General features: G+C 51.8%; 1 protein-coding gene across 7 annotated transcripts in view; it reads right to left on the bottom strand.

Moving 5' to 3' along the window:
- Positions 1–1552: 1552 nt before the first annotated feature.
- The window catches only part of ERN1 (endoplasmic reticulum to nucleus signaling 1), an 84614-nt gene continuing 65752 nt past the window's right edge, over positions 1553–20414 (bottom strand). For 3 of the 7 annotated variants that reach the window (XM_036836964.1, XM_036836967.1, XM_036836966.1), the window contains 11 exons: positions 18607–18798; positions 16317–16587; positions 15451–15541; positions 14994–15183; positions 14078–14177; positions 13646–13845; positions 10135–10282; positions 8948–9075; positions 7316–7439; positions 6810–6877; positions 1553–6294 (listed from right to left, as the gene is read on the bottom strand). In XM_036836964.1, the coding sequence (XP_036692859.1) occupies positions 6085–6294; positions 6810–6877; positions 7316–7439; positions 8948–9075; positions 10135–10282; positions 13646–13845; positions 14078–14177; positions 14994–15183; positions 15451–15541; positions 16317–16587; positions 18607–18798 (1722 nt within the window). In that variant the 3' untranslated portion in view covers positions 1553–6084. The other 4 variants (XR_005017790.1, XR_005017791.1, XM_036836968.1 and 1 more) reach the window with 4 other exon arrangements.

The raw sequence follows: 20414 nt of genomic DNA, 5'->3' as shown, positions 1-20414 counted from the left end.
ATTTTTGTTTTTATTTCCATTACTCTGGGAGATGGACTGAAAAAGATACTGCTGTGATTTATGTCAGAGAGTGTTCTGCCTATGTTTTCCTCTATGAGTTTTACAGTATCTGGCCTTACATTTAGGTCTTTAATCCATTTTGAGCTTGTTTTTGCGTATGGTGTTAAAGAATGTTCTAATTTCATTTAAATGTTCTTGATCTTGGGGAAATACCGGTTTGCAGGGAGAGAGGAATGAGGCCCACCAGCCACTGGGGCACAGACGCCCCAGTGCAGTGCCCAGCCCCGCGGGAAGGCCAAGCAGGCTGGGCTGTGATGTTGGCTGTTACGGTCTCGTGACGCTAAGGCATGGTTCTAGCACACGTCATGAGAGAGATGGCACAAACATAGAAAGATAGTACAAGTAGGTGCGTTCACTGATGGAATACAGTTGGGTATATCTGCACATAGATTTAATAACAAAAACACTCAGAAAAAAAATCCTCTTCCCAGCCCTACACTGACTCAGCATGAAAGCGACACACCCTACCTCAGTGCCCTGAGACTGTGGCCCTGGCCTGACCACCTGCTGGCCTCCCTCCCGAGGGCCCGCACCTCTCCCTGTTCTCAGGGGCAGCTGAGGGTGCTACTAGCCAGTCCAGGACACGATCCCCGCCCTGGCTTAATAGCTCTGCGGGGAACCCAAGAGCCGTCTCTGCTGCCATCAAGCAACAGGAAGCAGCCAGCAGGTGCCAGCAGGGTCCTGAAGCCCCGCGTCCGCCCTTGGATTTGGCTGCATCCAAGGACCAGCGCTTCGGACAGAGGGTGTGTCCATGGCTCTCAGGTGCACTCCTGGTGCCCACTGGGCGGGGGTGGGGGTGGGGAGTGGGGGGATGGGATGCTGGTTGGCAGAGCACAGGGAGCCAGCCTCCACGCAGAGCCCCTGCTACGCCGTCCTGCGGCCGGTGGGCCCTCGGGGTCCTCCTGTGAGCAGCCCCTTCCTGGTGGTGCAAGAGAAAGCAGAGCCTCCTCTGATTTCACCAGAGCGGATGGGCTAAGAGAAGGTGAAAGCATGTTGGCAGGACCCTGAAATCCAACAGACTGGCTGCTGAGCTCATTCCTTGGCGTCTGGGCGGATGTCTTACGTGCTTCTGACACGCACAGGTCGTGGCTTTCCCGTAGCTGTGTTGGCTGAGTTACCTCCCTGGTGTTTTTCCCCTTGCGGATTTCCTGGTCCTATAACCTATTTACACCTGCCCCAAACCCTGCCTCATCAGGAGGCATGTCTGTCCCAACATGGCCACCTTCCTGGAATTCAGCCCAAATCAATACTTCGGGGGACTTCCTGCAGTGCTTCAAGGAAGCTTTGCCCACAGAAACGAAGGAGGACTCTCCAGCCCCCGGACCCTGCCATGAACACCAGCAAGTAAACAAATACACCCCTCCCATCCATCCTCCCACCCGCTAAGCCCATTGCTCCCGCTTCACCAGCCAGACTCCTACCCAGGAAGACAGCCAAGAACGACCCCCTGGTCTGAGAGTGGTGGTCAAGTCTTTAAGAAGATGGAGCTGGCTTCCAAATCTAAAACTACTTTTATTTGAGGTTGGCTCAACATAAGGTGCCATTATCAATCAGCAGAATTATAAAACTGTACAGGAGGTACAAAAATAGGCCGTTTAACTTAGATATCCTCACATCATCAAGCTTTAAAAATACACATAAAAATTGTACAATTGGGCAGTTTATAAAATATTAAGCTAAAAAGAGGATTTTAGGTTCCACAGAGGATTGTATCACACAATTAACACAGACCCATCAAACAATTAACTGTCCACAGAGAAGACACAATGGCACAGAATTCAAAAAAAAAAAAAAAATCACTTAAAAATTAACATTTTAACCCCAACCAAATTATTTATCCTTTAATGACAAAACTACTATAAGGCGTCCATCCTGTGGAAGGATACAGTATAACTTTTCCTTTTCCAGTTTTAAAATGGTCAGGGGTGTTGTCCAAAGCAAATCTGATGTGCTTTAAGCAAGTGCAATTGTCACTGGATACACTTCAGAGTAAAAATTAAATAAATATAAATAGGTTAAATAAATAGGCCATTGCAAAAAAAAACACTACATAAGGTTTGCATCTGCAAATGCTGCAGAGTTGACTGGTAATGCTTTCTAGGTAAAGCGGGGACTCCCCCGTCACAGCTTCTGGGACACTGAAAAGGAATACTGTACCCGCCAGACACTCAAGAGCACAGGGTGAGGCGAGTGGGGTGGGGACTTTGGCTGGAAGTGTTGGTTAAGGCTGCTCTAGGGGGGAGGCTCGTCGCAGATGCTGTCTTTGTGGTTTTCCAATGAATACAGAGAGGATTTAAGTGCCGATAAAAAAAATCGGGACCTGTTACTCGTGGAAATCACTGTTTCATAAAGAAAACCAAGTACAGGAAGAGTAGACACTTTGGTTTAAAGGATAACGGGTCCAACACTGGAAGGCGGAATTCTGGCTCATCTGTACAGGACACCTGGCGACTTTCTTCCAGGCAAGGCCAACGCGCCAGACCACAGTCAACTGAAACAACTACTCCAGGATGGTGAAGGGTGGCCAAGGAAAAGAAACACTGGAAAATACGAGGAAGAGGGATTTCAGAAGCTAAATGAGCAGAGAGAAAGCTAAAGAGAATTTAAAGAGGCTCCTTACGGGTGTGCTGTGCTCTGTCTTCCCGCACAGAAGGCTGTGAAAACGGAACCAGCCCACCTTCCTGGAGGACTTCAAGGCTGAGGATCCGATGAACAGAGATGCACAGTGAGAACAGCCCTGGGAAATCCAAGCCTGGCCACAGTCCAACTTCAGAGAAGAAAGTGGCCAAGAGGACAAAGCCCTGCAACCCAAAGGCCCCCCACACCTTCAAGGTCAGATCAACCACCAGTTCATCTCTTTCACTGCGGTGATAAATGAATCGCGTTCACACAAAACCCCCCCCAAAGGATCAGGGCGAGCTCTGATAAGGACCTTTCTTCTCCAGTTGGTGGGAAGGAAACACTTTGCTGGACCCGCTAACCTGTGGCTCTTCCACTGAAATACATGTAATGGGTCGGAATAATGTCTCCCTGGGAAGAGCCTATGACGGCTCTTGCACTGAGTGAGGGGGAGATGGGAGGGGACCTTTGCATCTGGGATTTTATACATCAGCCACCAGGTGGTTTAGCGACTTATCATGTAACACCAATGATTCCCAAGAGTGCAGACGCTCTGGTGCCCAGTGACAGGTGGAGCTCTCTAAAAATTGAAGTTAAAAGGACTCAGTAAGCAACATGAGAATTCTGGCAGGTGTGCCAAAGACAGATTCAATACCAGGGTCAACACAAGATTTAAATAGATTATGGTGTCCTTGGGATCCCTAACAGACGCGAATAAATTCTGTCTTAAAGATGAAGATGGTGTACTTGTAAAAAGTCAAACAGCCTTCCAAGAGTCGTACTAAAGATCAAACAGCTCAGCAGTGGCAGGACACGTGGCAGGCTGCAGAGCCCTCTTTTCGAGAAAGAAAGACACCTTCCCGCTGCGCTGAGCACAACAGGAAACCAGAATTCTAGAGACCAGGATGGGATAAACCAGATGGTGCCCACAAGAGACCTTTTCAAGCCACTTGGAGGACTGACGGGTGACTGGGTTCCCAAAGGTGACGGAGAGAAGGTGGACAGAAGGCAATCTGACCCTGGATCTGATGGGTGAAAACCCCAAATGCACGCCCTTCCCCACGCCCGCATCTTCTTCGCAGCACTGATATTTACTCACTGCCGTCTCTCTATCACTGGCTCGTATGAAAGCCGAGGTTTTGCCTATTTTGTTCACCTGTGTCCCTAGCATGCGATATCCTGTCCAGCTCATATAGTAAGTGCTCAAATAAAATACATTGAATAAATGAGTTTGAGAAAGTTGGGTGGTTAAAAACTAGTATTGCAAGCAGAAAAGGAATTTTTTAAAAAGCTGTCCTGGAGGCAAGCTGGGCCAAAACAGAGAGATGACATAAACCCTGGGCTGCTGAGAATGACCTGGCTACTCCCCAGAGAGAACATTCAGCAGCGACCACGAGGCAAGGCAGCTGCCCCGCCCACCACTGCCCCCAACACAGGAAGCTGACGGTCCTTTAAATCGCTCGTGGCACCTTCTCCACCTCGTACTGTCTCACCATCAGGTCCGGCGGCAAAGCGACCTGCAGAGCCGCCACAGGACAGCGCGGGAGGGGGCTGGCCCAGGAGCATCAGAGCGGGGAGAAGAAAACCATCCGGCTGTGAAAAACGGGCAGCGTGGTACAAGACACCACGATGCTGACCAAGGATGCCGGGGCTCCCAGGTCTAAATGAGGTAACTGATGAGGTTTAAAGATGTAGGATAATATTAAAGGAGAAAAGGAAAAAAAGTGACGTTAGGCATTAGGAAAGGAAGGGAACTGAACTCTCTGAAGGCAGAATGAGTGCTTTTGATGAGTGGCCCTCATTCAAATCCACCACCAGAAAACGTCTTACAAGGAGAGGAAACAGCGATTTCTCTGTCAGTTAGTAAAACTAGACAGTAACATTCTTCCTCCTGAGTGGAATCTCTGGGTTCACTAGGACCGAACTGCAATGATCCACTCCCCTGGCTGGAGAAAGTACACGTAAAACGCTTCCTTACATGGTACCCTGATTGCATTTAACCTCTAAGGCTCTCGGTAGAGAAAAGACAGAGGAATTTTTGACTAAAACTAAAGTTAAAAATTATATTAATTTTAGGGGGAAAAATCCCACGGTATTGACATAATTTAGAGAATATTATTTTCATACATGTATACAGTGTTGCTATAACGTTTTACTCGTCAGCATTAGAGAATGTTCTACATATGAACAGTGTTTCTGGAGGGGATGGGACTTTGCGTACCTTACAAAATAGAAGATGTATTCTATATCTTGCATTACTTCCTCACAAGCTTCAAGTTAAGTTTAGCTCACGCTAATGTAGCATTCTACAGTATGATCAAAATATAAAGTTATTAAAATCTGCCAAGAGAAACATAAAAGCCTGCCCACAAAGTGTGTGGTGACCCTGGCCTTGGCCCTCTAACCCCTGGCCCGTCCTGCCGGCCCCAGGGACAGAGCAGCCTCATTGCCTACCTGCTGGCCAGGGCTCTCCCCGGGGGGCCGTGAGTGTCCCACCTGGCCTGCTCCCCTCTGGTCCCAAAGGCCTGTCCCTGCCTGGGTCAGAGCTGCTTTCCTTCAAGGCCAGGGGACTTATCACCTCTTGCCCCCAAATGCTCCTAAACATCCCCAAGCGCCCCAGGGCACGACTCCACCAAAGGCCACCATTCAGGCCACCCGTGCCCTGGGCCACAGCTGTCTCAGAACGCAGCAGCCTCTTTGTTTCTGAGAGACCCGCAGACACAGACTCACCTTCCAGAGTTCCAGGCTGGCCTCTCCCCACACCGCGTCCCCACCCTCAAGGCTCTCGCCACCCCCGAGGAAACACTGGTTACAGTGACCTGGGAACCTGTGGGCGCGTCTGTGATCAGTGAGGCATCTCCGATCCCTGGGGGTGACGCCCTCTGAAGGTCCTCCTCCTCCTGGGCACCCTCTCCTCCGGAGCCCTGCTTCTAGCAGAGGCTGCACTTAGCGCACCTCGGCCCGGCTGGTCCAAGAGAGAGATGCTCCCGGGCCCAGCACGTAGGCACCACTGAGGGTTCCCTCAGCTCTCTTCCTTAAAGGCTCACAGACTGGCATCTCACAGGAAGTTTTAAAAGAAACGCGAGTCTGAAGCGAGTTCATCCAGGAGAAGGCAGAGGGTGTTCCTCTCTGCCTCTGGGAATGGCCCTCCTTCGCAGCCGTCCCCCGATGGTCAAGCTTTCACGGCCAATGTCTTCCCAGCTCCCTCGTGGGTCGGGAGGGGGGGCGGGGTCACGTCGCCCACTTCCCGGGGTCAGCATCCTCCCCTGCTGGCTGCAGAGCAGGCAGCTCGAGGCACTTGGCTTTGGAGCCTGGTCTCCCTGCTCGGCAGGAGACGCCAGGCTCTGGCTTGTACAGATCCGGCCCTCGGTCCCAGCGGGGCCACCGGCACGGAGGCCGCCTGGCTCAGAGGGCGTCTGGAGTCACTGGGGGCCGGGGCTCGGGGGGCTCGTGGTAGTAGGGCTGGAAGGGCCTCTCGTGGCGGCACAGCTCCATGGCCCGGTAGGTGTGGGAGAGGAGGTGGGGGAAGCGCGAGGTGAAGTAGCGCACGAAGCCGTCGGGGAGGGGGCCCAGCGTCTCCCGCACCTCCTCGGGCAGTTCCCGGTAGTGGTGCTTCTGTAGACGGGACGGGGGGGGGACACAGATCCACAGTCAGCAGAGAGGAGCCCGCGGGACCCGGGCAAGACCCTCGCTCAAGGAAGACCGACCGTTAGGCGGGGTAAAGGAACCACCCTCCCGCTCCTGGTGCCGCTTCCCCGCCCTTGGGGGAGGCCTCGGAGCCCAGCGAGGCCGGCGAGGGGAGGACGGGGCCAGCCCCAGGCAGGAAGGGCCCCGTCAGAAGGAGTTTATCGGTGCAGATCCAGGCACCAAACAAGTCAGCAAAGGATGTAGCACCCGGGAGCCTGCTTCTAGCAGAGGCTGCACTGTGACCTGTGTCCCCGCCTCACCCTCCCTGGAGAGAAAGTTCATGCAGGGGAAGAAGCAGCCTCTAGTGTTTCCTGTGTAGCCAAGGCCTCCCAGCCTCTGTGAGGTCCTCATCCAGGGGGGCTGGAGGACCCCCAGAGAAGGGATATGAGCAGGGGGGCTGCGCCGCAGCCCCGCCCGGCCCCCCGTGTGCTCATAGCCCTCACCTTATTTCTCATGGCCCGGAGGAGATCTCGGACAGAGCCGCCTTTATAGGTTCTGAATTTACGCAGATCTAGGCAAAAAACAAGGAAGGCAATGTAACAGACAAACAGATTTCGAAAGAAAACAATTCCTGGGGCTCCTGGGGATCAAGCAATCAGACCAAATCATGACCTAACTCCATTCTTGTCGCTGACAGGAGCGTTTCCCCAGACTGAACCCCAGGGCGGCAGTGTTAGTCTGAATTCCACCTCCCTTTCTCACCTGCGATCAGAAATGACCGCCGAGAGCATGACACCTGTCACTAACCTGTCACTCTGAGAGACAACTGGGACACACGTCAGAGCAACGGTGCGACCTGTATCCAAACCACAGGAAGCCTCAATCCCAGAAGCGGTGTTTGGAGCCCCAAACGGCCTGGAGTTGCCGTTTCCAAGTCTGCTTCTCAGAAACAGCTGCTGCTTCTGAACCGCTTCCACCAACACTGACCCCAGGGGCGCCGCGAGGTCACCTGTCTGCAGGGGGACTGTGATATTCTCCCTCCAGTCCATCTTCACCACAGCCCGCCCGCCGCGCTCCAGCTGCTTCACGATCGGGCCGTCTAGGGACTCCTTCTCTATCCGGTCACTCACGTCCTGGGAGGGAGACAGGGCAACAGGGAAAAGTCAGTGCGCAGAGGCTCTGAGAGCCAGAGGACGGACACTCTGAGTGCCGGGACGGCCACCCCTGCCCGAGCCTCAGCCCAGAGCCGGGCAGCAAGCGTCCTGCCTTCTCCTCTGTCCATCACCTCTTCCCCGGGAGCAGCCCCGTCTGCCACTCGCTGAGGAGAGGCCCACACGGACTATCTCCACCTCAGACCCGCGGTGCCTCGCCCGTGTTTCACACATACATGCCACACAGGGCCACGTGTGCAATCCGAATTCATCAATGAACCAAAAAAAAAAAAAGGTCCATTTTGATTTGCATCCTGTGACTTTTGTGTACCCACTGGAATAGGACATGCTCAGAGCCATGACTGATGCAGGGTTGTCACTCCTCATTCAAACAATTAGGAAAGACAGATGACGCCAAGACTTCTTTCAGAGGAGAAAAGCTGGTGACAAGAGTGTGGGCTCTGGAGGCCCCGGCCCTGGATCTAAATCCTGTGCGGGGTCCGAGGTATGCACCTGAGCACGGGCCTCTCTGAGCCCCCGCCAGTGAGACAGATCCACCAAGCAGCCTCATGGGGCCCACAGTCTTTTCTTTCTTTGATGAAGATGAAGTCAGTCGGTCAGAAGATGACCGTCTAGCTTGCAGTTGCGGGAAGAAAGCCTTGTGGGGGGGATTGACGGTCAACTCGGGTACACGGGGGGGCACACGGTGCTGAGCTGCAAAGTCGTTACAGCTAGTGACGCGGACGGAAGCCGGGGGTGTTCGCAAGACACGTGGCTTGGAGATGCTGAGAGTTTACATCCTAACCCTGGGGGGGTGAAGGTCCCTTTGTGTGAGCTTCATTCCTGCTCTACATCTTGTCATCATCAAAGTGACCTGGCTAGGGACTTCCCTGGTGGTCCAGTGGCTAAGGCTCTGCGCTCCCAATGCAGGAGGCCCGGCTTCGATCCCTGGTCGGGGAACTAGATCCCACATTCATGCCACAACTAAGAGTTCACATGCCGCAACTAAAGAACCCACATGCTGAGACTAGGGAACCCGCGTGCCACAACTAAGACCTGGCGCAGCCAAATAAATAAATTAATTAATTAAAAGGACATTAATCAAAAAATGTTAATAATGTTTAAAAAAAAACACACACAACAAAGTGACCTGGCTAGTCTGAAGGTCCCTGGAAGACACCTGACCTCAGACGTAATGTTATCGCACACTTAGAGTACAGTATAGTGTAAACATGAACTCTTATATGTACCGGGAACCCAAAAAGTTCATGTGACTCACTTTATTGCGATATTTGCTTTATCAGGGTGGTCTGGAGCCAAACCCGGTCTGCCCGTATGAAGAAAATATATTAAAATGTCAACTGTGGTTATCTCTCGGTTATGGAATTATGGGGTCATTTGTTTTATTCTTTGGCCTTTGCTGTAGTTTCTGGGAAAAAAACTGGAAAGGTTACATGAAGATTTTTGATAAAGAAAACAAATGTCTCCACCTGGAAGAACTGGAGCTGCTTTTCTAGGCTCCAGAAGAATGGGTGTTTCAGCACGTGCTTCGCTGACGGGCGCTTCTGAGGATCCATTGCAATCATCTTCTCTATTAACTCCCGGGCAATAACGTCTTCTACAAAGGAGGAGAATAAACATGCGACTCGTTATTACCAGCCTAAAGCCACAAGCAGATACCCAAAACCCTGACAGCCTGCATGCCCTGTGACTCAAGGTTCTACGGACAGGAACTCAATCCAATAACATAAGCGCTTGCACGAGACTTCAGCTAAGGAGAGCTCTCCCCGCGCGGTGAGTGAAAAAGAGTGATTGGAAATAGTCGATATCAGAGGCTCGGGTGACACCACTGTGCCTCCACGCGCTGGACCGTGGGCCACCAGGATGACGTGCTGGCTGAACGCGGACGGACGCAGAGAGAGTCAAGATGAAGTTCAAAAACGAGCGTGCTGCAAGATACTATGCACTATTTAACCCCATTTTTATAAAAATATGCATACACGTCCAGATGGATGATCAGAATAATATATACCAAGGTATGAGCAGCCGTCATTCATCACTGTATAATGGGATTCTGGGCCTTTACGCTCATCTGTTTTGTCTCCAGGGAATAAGGAAAATTAATCCATGAGCAAAACAGCAAGACAGTTTAAATTTTTTCAAAAGGCAACAGTGGGGTGTCACGGGCCAATTATAATGCGGGAAACCCTGAAGTCAGGCAGAAAGACTTGTCACCTGCGTGCCTGGAGAGCGAGGACCCGGCCCATCTGTCCTCAGCCCAGGCCTCACGCGCTGACCACTGGCCCACACGCGAGAGCCCAGTGTATGCAGCATGGCCTTTCCGTCTCCCCAGACGTCAGGGCAGGAAGGGACCTCAGATTATTTAACCCTCAAGAGCCACAAGCTGGAAAACAGAGGTCCCCCAAGGGGGGCCTTACCCAGGTCACACAGGTCATCGTGTGACCTGAAGGAAACTGGGAGCTGCTTGGCTTCAGAAGGTGGCGCTTCGAGGACACCCTACCCAGCCCTCCACCGGCTCTGGACCCAGTCGTCAGTTCACTGAGGCCCACAGGGCGAGCGGCTGGAAAGAAGGGCCTCTGGGGAGTCAGAGCCGGTCCCACCGCCGCCCGCCCGCAGGGGCCGCTCCCGAGGGCCCCCAGCCCTGCGGGCCGCTCACCGTGCTTCTCGGGGTGCAGGCAGTCCAGGCTGCAGGCGCCCAGGAGGATGTTGGCCTGCCGCTGCAGGGACTTGCCAAAAGGGTGGCTGCCCTCAGAGATCACGTAGTAAAAGACGCAGCCCGCAGAGAAGATGTCCACCGTGCAGGTCTGGAAAGAAACGCGGGCCATCACAGGCCTTCAGGGGAGAATTCTCATCCTAACTCAGCAGCAGAGGAAGGGGGTGTTGCTGCTGATTCTTCCACCTAGAAGGTGCCTTGGGAGAACCGGCTGACGGTTCTGATGGCCTCAGAGCAGAGCTGGGCGCCCTGCAGGTGCCACACGAGCGCTGGAGGTCCCAGTGGGGAACTGGGCTCTGGAGCCAGTGCCTGGGATGCCCGCTGGCTCTGCCACTGGCCCTCGGAAGCCCCCTGGTCACCCTGCGCCTCAGCATCCATGACCATGAAATGAGGATGACCCCGTGGGGCTGCTGTGAAGATTAGGTGCACACATTAAGCGTGAAAACGGTGGCTCAAACCAGTGTTTGGCCCACAGGACGCTCTCTCCTTGCTGCTAGCTATTCTTCACCCAACCAGCACGGAACTCCTCATGGGCAGGGATTTCTGTGCGTTCGCTTCCCTGTTGTACCCCCAGGGACTTGCAAGGCGCCCACATATGACAGGTCTTAACACTGGGTTAATAAACGAAATAAAAACAGTTTTTGGTGGGAGTACCCTGGTGGTCCAGTGGTTAGGAGTCCGCACTTTCACTGCCGAGGGCGCGGGTTTGATCCCTGGTCAGGGAACTAAGATCCCGCAAGCCGCATGGCGTGGCCAAAAAAAAAAAAAAAAAAAATTTTTGGTTCAAAAACAGTCCCAGAAAAAGATTATTTAACAAGTTTTCAGTGAGCTCACTTTGATGTTATCTAATAACACGTCTCACTTATCCCGTGAAACCATTCCATGCCTACAGGCGAAATGTGCGTGTATGATGTCTAGCTTGTCTACATGGGGTGTAACACTGGGGTGGCTCCCGAGCACGGCTTGGGTCCCTCACGTCAGGCCCCACCACTCGGATTCTCCACCAGACAACGTGAGGCTCTAGCGAGAGAAAGCCAGGAGCTCGTCACCTTCCACACTGGAGAAAACCCACCCTTCACAAGAGCCCTGTGAGGTGAGCAGAGCAAATGTCACCATCCCCAGATGAAGACACGGACAGAAAGGCTCAATGACAAGCCCAGGGTCACTGCTGGATAGCGACAAACCAGGACAAGATGCAGGTCTTATTCCCGAGCTCAGTCATCTTTGTTCTACTTCACCAGAATGTTCCTTAGGTGGGTGACAGATTCAGGACAGGAGGAACAAGTCCACCACCACTGACGCGCTCACCTGGTGGCCACTTCTCACCTACTGACTGTGTCGTTAATGCTCCGTGTTTTCCATTTTCCGCAGCCCATGCTGCCTGACTCCCCATCACCCTCACCACTCACGCTGCCCCCTGGGGGCTTGCGTCCCGCATGCTGGGCCTCTCTGCCCCCACCTCTATGGGCTCATCTCTAGGCTCAGTTATGTTCTTTCCCAAACTCATCTCTGCCACTTGTCCTTGCAGTTTAAATACTCCGTAAGCTGATAAAATACACGGGCCGCCAAGTTTGAGGTAGGCTGAATCTTTGGAAAGACTCAATGCGAGGGAGTTGCTACAAAAACTGCTGTGGAATTAGATGTGGGAGACTCAACTGTAAGCGACGGGACACAAATAGCTGAAAGCTAGGACTCTGCTTTCAAATCGCTTAGGAGGTGTCTGAAATGTCTGAGTCTCGATCTAGAAGTCACAGAAGGCATGTGAGTGTGCTTCATGCAAGAGAGGAAACGAACAACTCCATTCAGTTGGACCCAAGTCAAAAAAAGATCTTGTCTTACATCAAAGACTTCCTTAAAGAGTCACATTACTTACTTAAAGTTAAAATAAGATGTTTAAGGTGTGTATGTATTTCCTTATGATTAACTGACCAGCTGCGGTTCCCAGTGAGTAGGATAAGAGGCTCCACTGAATCTAATCTATTTTAGGATGGCGGATCCCATCCAGGTCTGATCGGGGAGCGCCAGATAATCCTTCAGTGTCTTGCTGGGCTAGAAAGCAAGGTGCTCAAACACGACTGGGTTCTCAGCAAAAGGATGCAGAAGCCAGCGTGAAGGGGCTCCTGTTGGCCAAACTGGAACAATTTGAGTATCAAAAGGAATAGGAACAAAACCAAAAACAAACAAAAATAAATAAGGACTATAATGGATTATACTGCTCTTTTTTTTAAATCCATGAGTCCAGAGAGAGAGAGAGGGAAAAGGAATATAAATAAAGTTCTTCTTTACAGAAAAATGTCAGCTAATAAATGTAGAATTTCTACTGAATGAAGTGATTCAGGCAAGGATTGCCAATGGATGCTGAACCATCAGGTGAGTGACTGTTGATAATGGGATATTCACACTCTGCCAGAGTAGCGCCCCCACACAGTCCTAACAAAGGGGAGATGCCAGTGTCACCACCTGCACCAGCTGCTTCAACTCGGCATCACCATTAGGGATGCAGTGATGGTACAACCCGACTGGGACTGTTCTTACCAAAAACACTTAACTTGAATCTAGTCAAGCCCTTAGACCTATGTCAAGTTCACAGGAATACAAGGAACAGACAAGTTAAATACCACCAAGAGGAAATGAGTGAGTGAATCCCGAGTGAGGCATTCTACAGAGAAGTGCCCCGACTCTGCAAAGAGCCACCGTCGTGGGACAAGAAAGCTGGGAGAACTGTGTTGATGAAAGGAGACAGAATCAAGTGCAATGTAACAAACACACCTAATTGGGTCCTGGTTTACAGAAACCAGCTCTATAAGAGACATTTGGTGAACAACTGGGGTAACTTGAATATGGATTGAATACTAGGTATCAGTGGAAACAGTATTAATGGCTGAGGTGTGAGCACGGGGAGGTGGTTAGGAGGTAGAATGGACCTGTCCTTGGGAGACATGTGCTGAAGTATTTAAGGTAAAGGGCTGGGAGGCCTGCCACTCATATTCGAATGGTTGCAGGAACAGACAGAAAGCGAAAAATACGGACGAATGTTGAATCTAGGTAGAGGAACAGAGGTATTCACTGCCCTCAATTTTCTGTATGCCTAAAAATTCTCAAAACAGAAAGCTGGAAAAACAAAAACAAATTAAAAAAAGAATGAAAACTGGAAGTTTGCTCACCTTACGCAAGTCCTGATTTTCCAGTTGCCCAAAACTGGGGTGGAAAGGATTGGAAGAGTAGGGGGGGAAGAAAACAGACAACTGCCTACATTCACCCCTTTCATTCCTCTGGACAGGAGACAGTGTTAGAGTGCCAGCAGAGTGCTGCCGGGGGAGAAGCTCTTCGCTACAGAAACGTCCCCCCTGCAGCAGTGAGCGCTCCAGCCCGCCCCCCTGGGCCTGGAGGCTCTGACTCCCCAAGGAACAAGAGGCTGCTTCTGCAGTTTTCACAGGGCCACGCCTACACTCACGGGGTTCTCCTTGCAGTCTTCGCTCAGCATCTCCGGGGCGATCCAGCCTTCTGTGCCGGGCACCCCTGAGCGGCGGCTGAAGCTGTGCCTGCCCACTGCTAGCTTCTTACAGAGGCCGAAGTCGGAGATCATGGCCTTGATCCTGCCGTGTGCGCTGGGCATGGAGAGCAGGATGTTGTGTGGCTTCAGGTCTCTGTGAACTAACACAAAACTCCAGGTTAGTCCCGCGCTTGGGCTCCTTCCGCGATGGGGACGCGCCCTCCTCAGATTCTCAGCAGACCCGCTGCTGCCTGTAAAGCTTCTGGCTCTCACATGTGTTACGTCCTCTCTTTCTTCAACAACAGGGACTCCGTGAGGCAGCAAAGAGCTTCGACAGAGGCAAGGCCCACCTGAGCAAGCTGTCACCCCGCCTGGTAAGGGGAGGCTTCTCACCGATGTTGAGGGAGTGCAGGTGGGCCAGGCCTGAGGTGGTTTGCTGCAGCAGGGTGATGGGCTCCAGGCCGAGGTGGGCAAAGTCCTTCTGTTCAACGTACTGCAAGAGACATGAAGGCTGGGTCACGGCACAGGGCCCTCAGGACCTCGCTCCTCAGCATACTTTCTCTCTCTCTTTTTTCAAGTGATTCAATTTTGTTTAGAAAAATTCGGCCCGAAGGTTTTTGCTTCAATTAACATTCGGTATTGGGTCAGCTCGTTTTCTTTGATCATATCTTAACAAAGAAATGGGAAGTTTTACTGACAATATTCTCCGTTCAAATCCGTATTTTCCAGCAGACTTTCTTTTCCCCTGAAAGACTGACTTAAACAAGCAAACAAACAAAGCTCCAGCTTACTAGTTCATAACGAGATGATGAGAGGGTAAGAAACCCAAGTTCATTGCCTCATACAGGTAAGCCTGCAATGAAGCCAAATGATACTGAAATAGTCGCACAGCCTGGAAACTGAGCAAAAGGGGTTCAACGGATGATCTTAATGACTCAAGTCATCAACTAGCATCCTCCTAGCCCACACCAGCCCTGACCGGCGATGGGAGGAAGGACCGACCAGGTTTCCTGGAGGCCAAGAGGGAGAGAGGTACCAACTGCAACCACAGACTGCCCCAGGCAGCCGAGGGGACCACACAACTAAATCTGGGGAGAGGAAAGTGCTCTACATTTCCACTGTTGGTGGTTAAAATGGGTACATACCCTTGTCAGCATGCAACAAACCGTACATTTAAAACGAATACGTTGTATTGTAACCTCAATAAAGTTACTAAAAAGAAATTTAAAAAATAAATAAACTGTCAGTCCCTAAAACTGCGCCCGAGCTGCCGGGAGAAGGGAGCCGTCGGTGACCTGGGGCCACCCACCTCCTGCAGGGTGGCCGCGCACAGCTCGATGGCGATGTACTGGAACTGCCGGTCCCTCTCGGTGCAGAAGTAACGGATCACGTTTGGGTGCTCGTCCGACTCTCGCAGCAGCTGGACCTCACGGTCTGCGAAACTAAAACACTCGGGGAGGATCCTCTTGACGGCCACGTCGCGGTTGTCAAACATGCCACTGCGGGACGAGGAGCGAGAGGGGTTGGCTGTGGAAACGCCAGGAGAACCCTGGGCCTGCGGGACTCCTTCCACCTGACGCAGCGGCTGCCTCGAAGGCCTCACAGCCCGGGGGGCCCTGACCAACCACCCAGCGGCCCCGCGGCCATCACTTCCCTCTGTGGGGAACTCTTCCATCTGGTCACTGCGATGACCCCACTGTGCCCCTGGAGCCGACGGGAGCTTGCACGTGAGGTGGTGAAGGCTCAGGGCTCTCCAGGCCACTCACCGGTACACAATTGTGCCCTCGGCTCCGTGGCCCAGGACGTCCTTCGGACAGAATGAGATTTTCCCAACCATCACCATGCTGGTTTCCTCATCTGGGACAGAACAGAAAAAAGGACAAACATAACCTAAACAGCCTTGAGGCTAGAGTGGCTACAAGCTTCCTGAGCTCAGACTGAGGGATGAGGATTCAGAGGTTTTACGCCCCTGGGGCCCTGGCGAGCAGGAGCTGTTGGGCCCACTCCCCAGTCACGCCCAGGGCCGCCTCCTCGCCCGCCCCTGCCCTCTGTTCCGGCTTTTACTTTCATTACTGTGAGGACAGAAGCCTGAAGACAGGGCTTCTCTACAGATCCACCCAAAGGTCTGCACCGGAAACATGCAGCTAGTGCCGGGGGATGCGTGCAATGGAGAGACCAGTAGCAGAGTGTCCAGCCTGAGACTCAGGACTCTGGGGTCTCCTGCACTGGTTCTGCATCAATCCCCTCAGAATACCGGCCCTGACCGCCGGCCTGAGCCCACCTCCCGGATGAAAGCAGATCAACAGCTGCACCTTTACACGTGGCCACTGGCCGGCCTCAGGGATGCTCTCGAACCAGAGGGCCAGTGCACCTGTGGTCAGCAGCGACTCTCAGCCCTTTGTGCAGCAAGATGGAGGGAGGGCCACGGTGGCTCCCTCCGTGGGGGAGAGGCCTCGGGATGGGGCAGAAGCCCAGCTCCCGGAGTGGGGGGGGCGGGTGAGACCTCGGTGAACCCTTGGGGACAGCACTTCATAATCCCCTGGAAACCCCCAGGAAGGGCATGGGGCTTTACGGTCCTCGGGTCGTGCTCCAACGAAAGAGAAGGCGGCACCAAAACGGCAACTCGCTTTACCCTCGTCATCCTGCTCCGGGAAGGGGCTGGTGGTGGCCTTGGAGGCGGAGCCGCTGGAGTGGAGCGAGTGGTTGGAGACCCTGGGGGATGTGCTGGGGCTGCTGGTGGCCGAGCTCTCCGAGTACTGGCCGCACGAGTCCAGGAGCTCGGCGTCCTGAGCCGCGATGTCTCCAGGTGGGTGGAAGGGCAGCTGCTGCTGCTGCAGGAGCTGGATCTTCTCCAGTTCCTTCTGAAACTGCTGGTGCTGGAGCTGCCGCTGCTGACGTCTGCTCTGGGAAGAGAAACCCACACCCGGGGCCAGTGCAGCCGCGCGCCCAGCGCGCAAGCGGGCGGGACGGGGCAGGCTCCTGCGGCGGAGGAAGAGGGGACACTTGAGGTGACCCCACGGGGCAGGACGAGACCAGTGAGAAGGCCGCGGGGGGCGGAACGCGGTCAGCGATTGGAGCCTTTCCTGCCAGTTAGACGTCCCAGTACAGCCCATCCCCCAACTGGAGAGGCCCTGCAGGGGCAGCAGAGGAGGGATTTCACTGGAGGTGGAGGGCTGGGCCAGATGGAGGGGGTTCCAGTCAATTCTACAATTCCGGGACTTTTATGAAAGTCTGGGGGAATTCCCTGGCGGTCCAGTGGTTAGGACTCCATGCTCTCACTGCTGAGGGTGCAGGTTCAACCCCTGGTTGGGGAACTAAGACCCCGCATGCCCCATGGTGTGGCCAAAAAAAAAAAAAAAAATCCACAAAAGTCCGGGAATTGTTGCAAGAGTGAAACCAAACAGGAAGAATGGGTACCAGCTGGCTGAGAGCGTGGTGGATACAGGGAAGACCCAGGCTTGCTATCTACCATTGCCGTGCACGTGACAGAGGCTGGTGCACAGATCACCAGCAGTGCAGAGGCGGGGACGCCACTGGGGCTCGGGGCCACCCGGCCATCTGCCCACAGCTGCACAGCCAGGATGTGGCAGAGCGGGGCTGAAACACAGGGAGCCTGGCCGAGGTCCCACTCCTGTTTCATCATGCTGCCTTCCCCACACCCCACACCCCACACTCTTCTCATTTAGTCTGTACAATTCATTCCATCATAGTTAGAAGTGGCAGCGACCTGTGATTATTAATTACTACCCCATGCGTGGGAAGGTGACTGCAGGGATGGGTGTGTAGCCAACACCCCCCTGGGAGTTGTCTAGAGATCTCGCTCTCTTTCTTTCAACTTGGGTTGCAATCCTGGAAATTCCATCTACTAGCTGAGTTACCTTGGGAAAGTCATTTAACTTCCCAGAGTCAAGTTTCTTTATTTGTGGGTAGGGGATAGATAAGAACTGGGTGAGGTTAAAAAAAAAAAAACAAAACAATGCAGGTGGATACATTTTGACAAATGGAAAGTGCCATAAAGGGCCTATCATCTCATTCCTCCAGGGGGATGTGAGCTTTTGGAGCACTTGTGTTCTAAGGTGGTAAGGTTTCAATGCTCCAAGCATCTTGATGAAAGAATATTTCTCCAGGGAAGTCCCTGGCGGTGCAGTGGTTAGGACTCTGTGCTCTCACTGCCAAGGGCCCAGGTTCAATCCCTGGTCGGGGAACTAAGATACTGTTAGCTGTGTGGTGAGGCCAAAAAAAAAAAAAAGAAAGAAAGAATATTCCTCCAGAATATTTTATCCAGCCCACAACCTACTCAACTATGTAATTTTAGACACTTATTTCCAACTAGAAAGTCGAAGGAATAACCGTGCCACCTTTCTCACTCTATCTGATATCTCTAACGGGCAGGTTTCTTTTTTTTTTTTAATGTGGACCATTTTTAAAGTCTTTATTGAATTTGTTACTATATTGCTTTTGTTTTATGTTTTGGTTTTTTGGCTGTGAGGCATGTGGGATCTTAGCTCCCTGACCAAGGATCAAACCCTCACCCCCCACATTGGAAGGCGAAGTCTTAACCACTAGATCACCAGGGAAGTCCCTAAACAGACAGTTTTTAAGGGAGGAAAGTTTACCAGATTTTCATGTATTACGTGTAGTCTTAAAAGAAGAAAATACAGTTTTTAAAATGATTTGCAAGCAAGGTTTCCAAATCAGTTTTTATAGTCAAACTATAAGATGTAGGTACAAAATTGTCCTTTCCTGAGAAGTGAGTGTCTCTTTAATTACAATGTTTTTGAAGATAAGCCAATATTGACTTCTAAGTGGCAAAAGAAATATATTTGCTTGTTTGCCACTTTTGTCTGGACCTCACTAACATCGGGTGATGGGCAAAGGTTCAGAAACACGTGGGAGGGGAAAGGGAAGGAGTGGAGCTTTACCAGGGGGTAGGTGATGATGAAGGCCACCCAGCCAATGAGCAGGAAGGTGCTGAGGATGATGGTGGCCATGTCCTTGAGCATGGAGTCCACGGGGGCCTCGGGCCTGGCGGGGGCATGAGCGAACTTCTCTTCCACGTCTGGAGAAACTGTGGTAGGTGCGTTTTCTGAAGTCTGGTCAACCAGGTCGATGACCTTGCATGGGAGAGAGTGGCAACATCACTGCAAAATTTCTAGTCAGATATAAACGAGCCAAACAACAAAGAGAGGCAATGACTATTTACGAGGAATGACTATGCTGTGAAACGTGTTGGATTTTTTAAAAGCCCACCCAAAGACCACAAAACCAGATAGTTGTTGCCTTTTTCAAAGCAACTGCCTTGAGAGGCTATGCACTCTTTTTTTTTTTTTTTTAATTAATTTATTTATTTATTTATTTTTGGCTGTGTTGGGTCTTCGTTTCTGTGCGAGGGCTTTCTCTAGTTGCGGCAGCGGGGGCCACTCTTCATCGCGGTGCGCGGGCCTCTCACTCTCGCGGCCTCTCTTGTTGCGGAGCACAGGCTCCAGACGCGCAGGCTCAGTAGTCGTGGCTCACGGGCCTAGTTGCTCCGCGGCATGTGGGATCTTCCCAGACCAGGGCTCGAACCCGTGTCCCCTGCATTAGCAGGCAGATTCTCAACCACTGTGCCACCAGGGAAGCCCAGGCTATGCACTCTTGCAGTGACAGTATCATTAATCAACAACAGTTTTTAGAGAAACACTTTTGAAAGTGCCTTCAGATCCTATATTCTTTTGAAAATCCTTATTAAAGGCAAAACATCCTTTCACGGTAGATTTGATGTTTGGGGGGACTCTGAAATCATAGGTAACAAGTCTGGCGGAAGGTTGGTAGTCAATTTGGTAACAGCATTTCACATTAAAAAGGAAAACCGCACACACACACACACACACACACACACGTGCGCACACACAGCTATAAAGTAATAAAGCCGCTTTCTTATGCTGCTTGTAAACTTTCAGTGCAACTCCAAACACAAAATCACGTATTCAAACAGTCCACTATTTTTCAAAGTTTTTAAAAAGCATCAGAACCCTCTGTTAGAGCCCAAAATTAACTCAGATAAAGTGGAGCTTCTGCCGAAGCGCCTCAGAATCTCTAGGATGTCAAGAAAAATGCATTGATTTGTTCTCAAACATCTACTGTCCCAGGTGTGCCATTATCATTTGCCTGGTGAAATGCACACACAGCCTCCTTGGCATCCCACAGGCCCACAGTTCTCACCCCCCAGGCTAACACGGTGCCCTGCCTCTCCCTCCCGCAGACCCTCCCACGGTGCGCGGGGGCCTGTGGCTGGTGGCAGCTGAGGAAGTTTGCTGAGCACGTCACCCAGAGACAACACTCATTTAGTTATATTTGCTCACATGTGTTTGTTTTAAAAAGTTAGTCTTATTAACAGATAAACGCACCTCAGAGCATTTTCATGGACTTTTAAAGGACTCTGTTCAAAATTAAACGATTAAACAGGAAAATCTCAACTACAGCCATCTCTGGGTGTTAGGTTAAGGGTATTGTTTAATTTTCTTCTTTAAACTTTTATTTTCTAAGTGTTCAATAACAAATACGCTTGGCTTTAATCAGATCAAAATCAGATCAAGATTTTAGGGCGCCAACCTGGCTCCCTCCAGAGACGAGGGACAACTCAGAGCACTGGAATCTTAAACATCCATGTGATTTTCTTCTCCTTTCTCTCTAGATAAAATCTAAATCTCTAACGTGAGTCTGACGCCATCACAGCCCTCACATCAGCCAG

The sequence above is a fragment of the Balaenoptera musculus genome, chromosome 20, assembly GCF_009873245.2.
Source record: "Balaenoptera musculus isolate JJ_BM4_2016_0621 chromosome 20, mBalMus1.pri.v3, whole genome shotgun sequence".
NCBI classification, from domain to species: domain Eukaryota; kingdom Metazoa; phylum Chordata; class Mammalia; order Artiodactyla; family Balaenopteridae; genus Balaenoptera; species Balaenoptera musculus.
The sequence above is the reverse complement of the archived record's forward strand: the minus strand, read 5'-3'. Positions and strand labels throughout refer to the sequence as shown.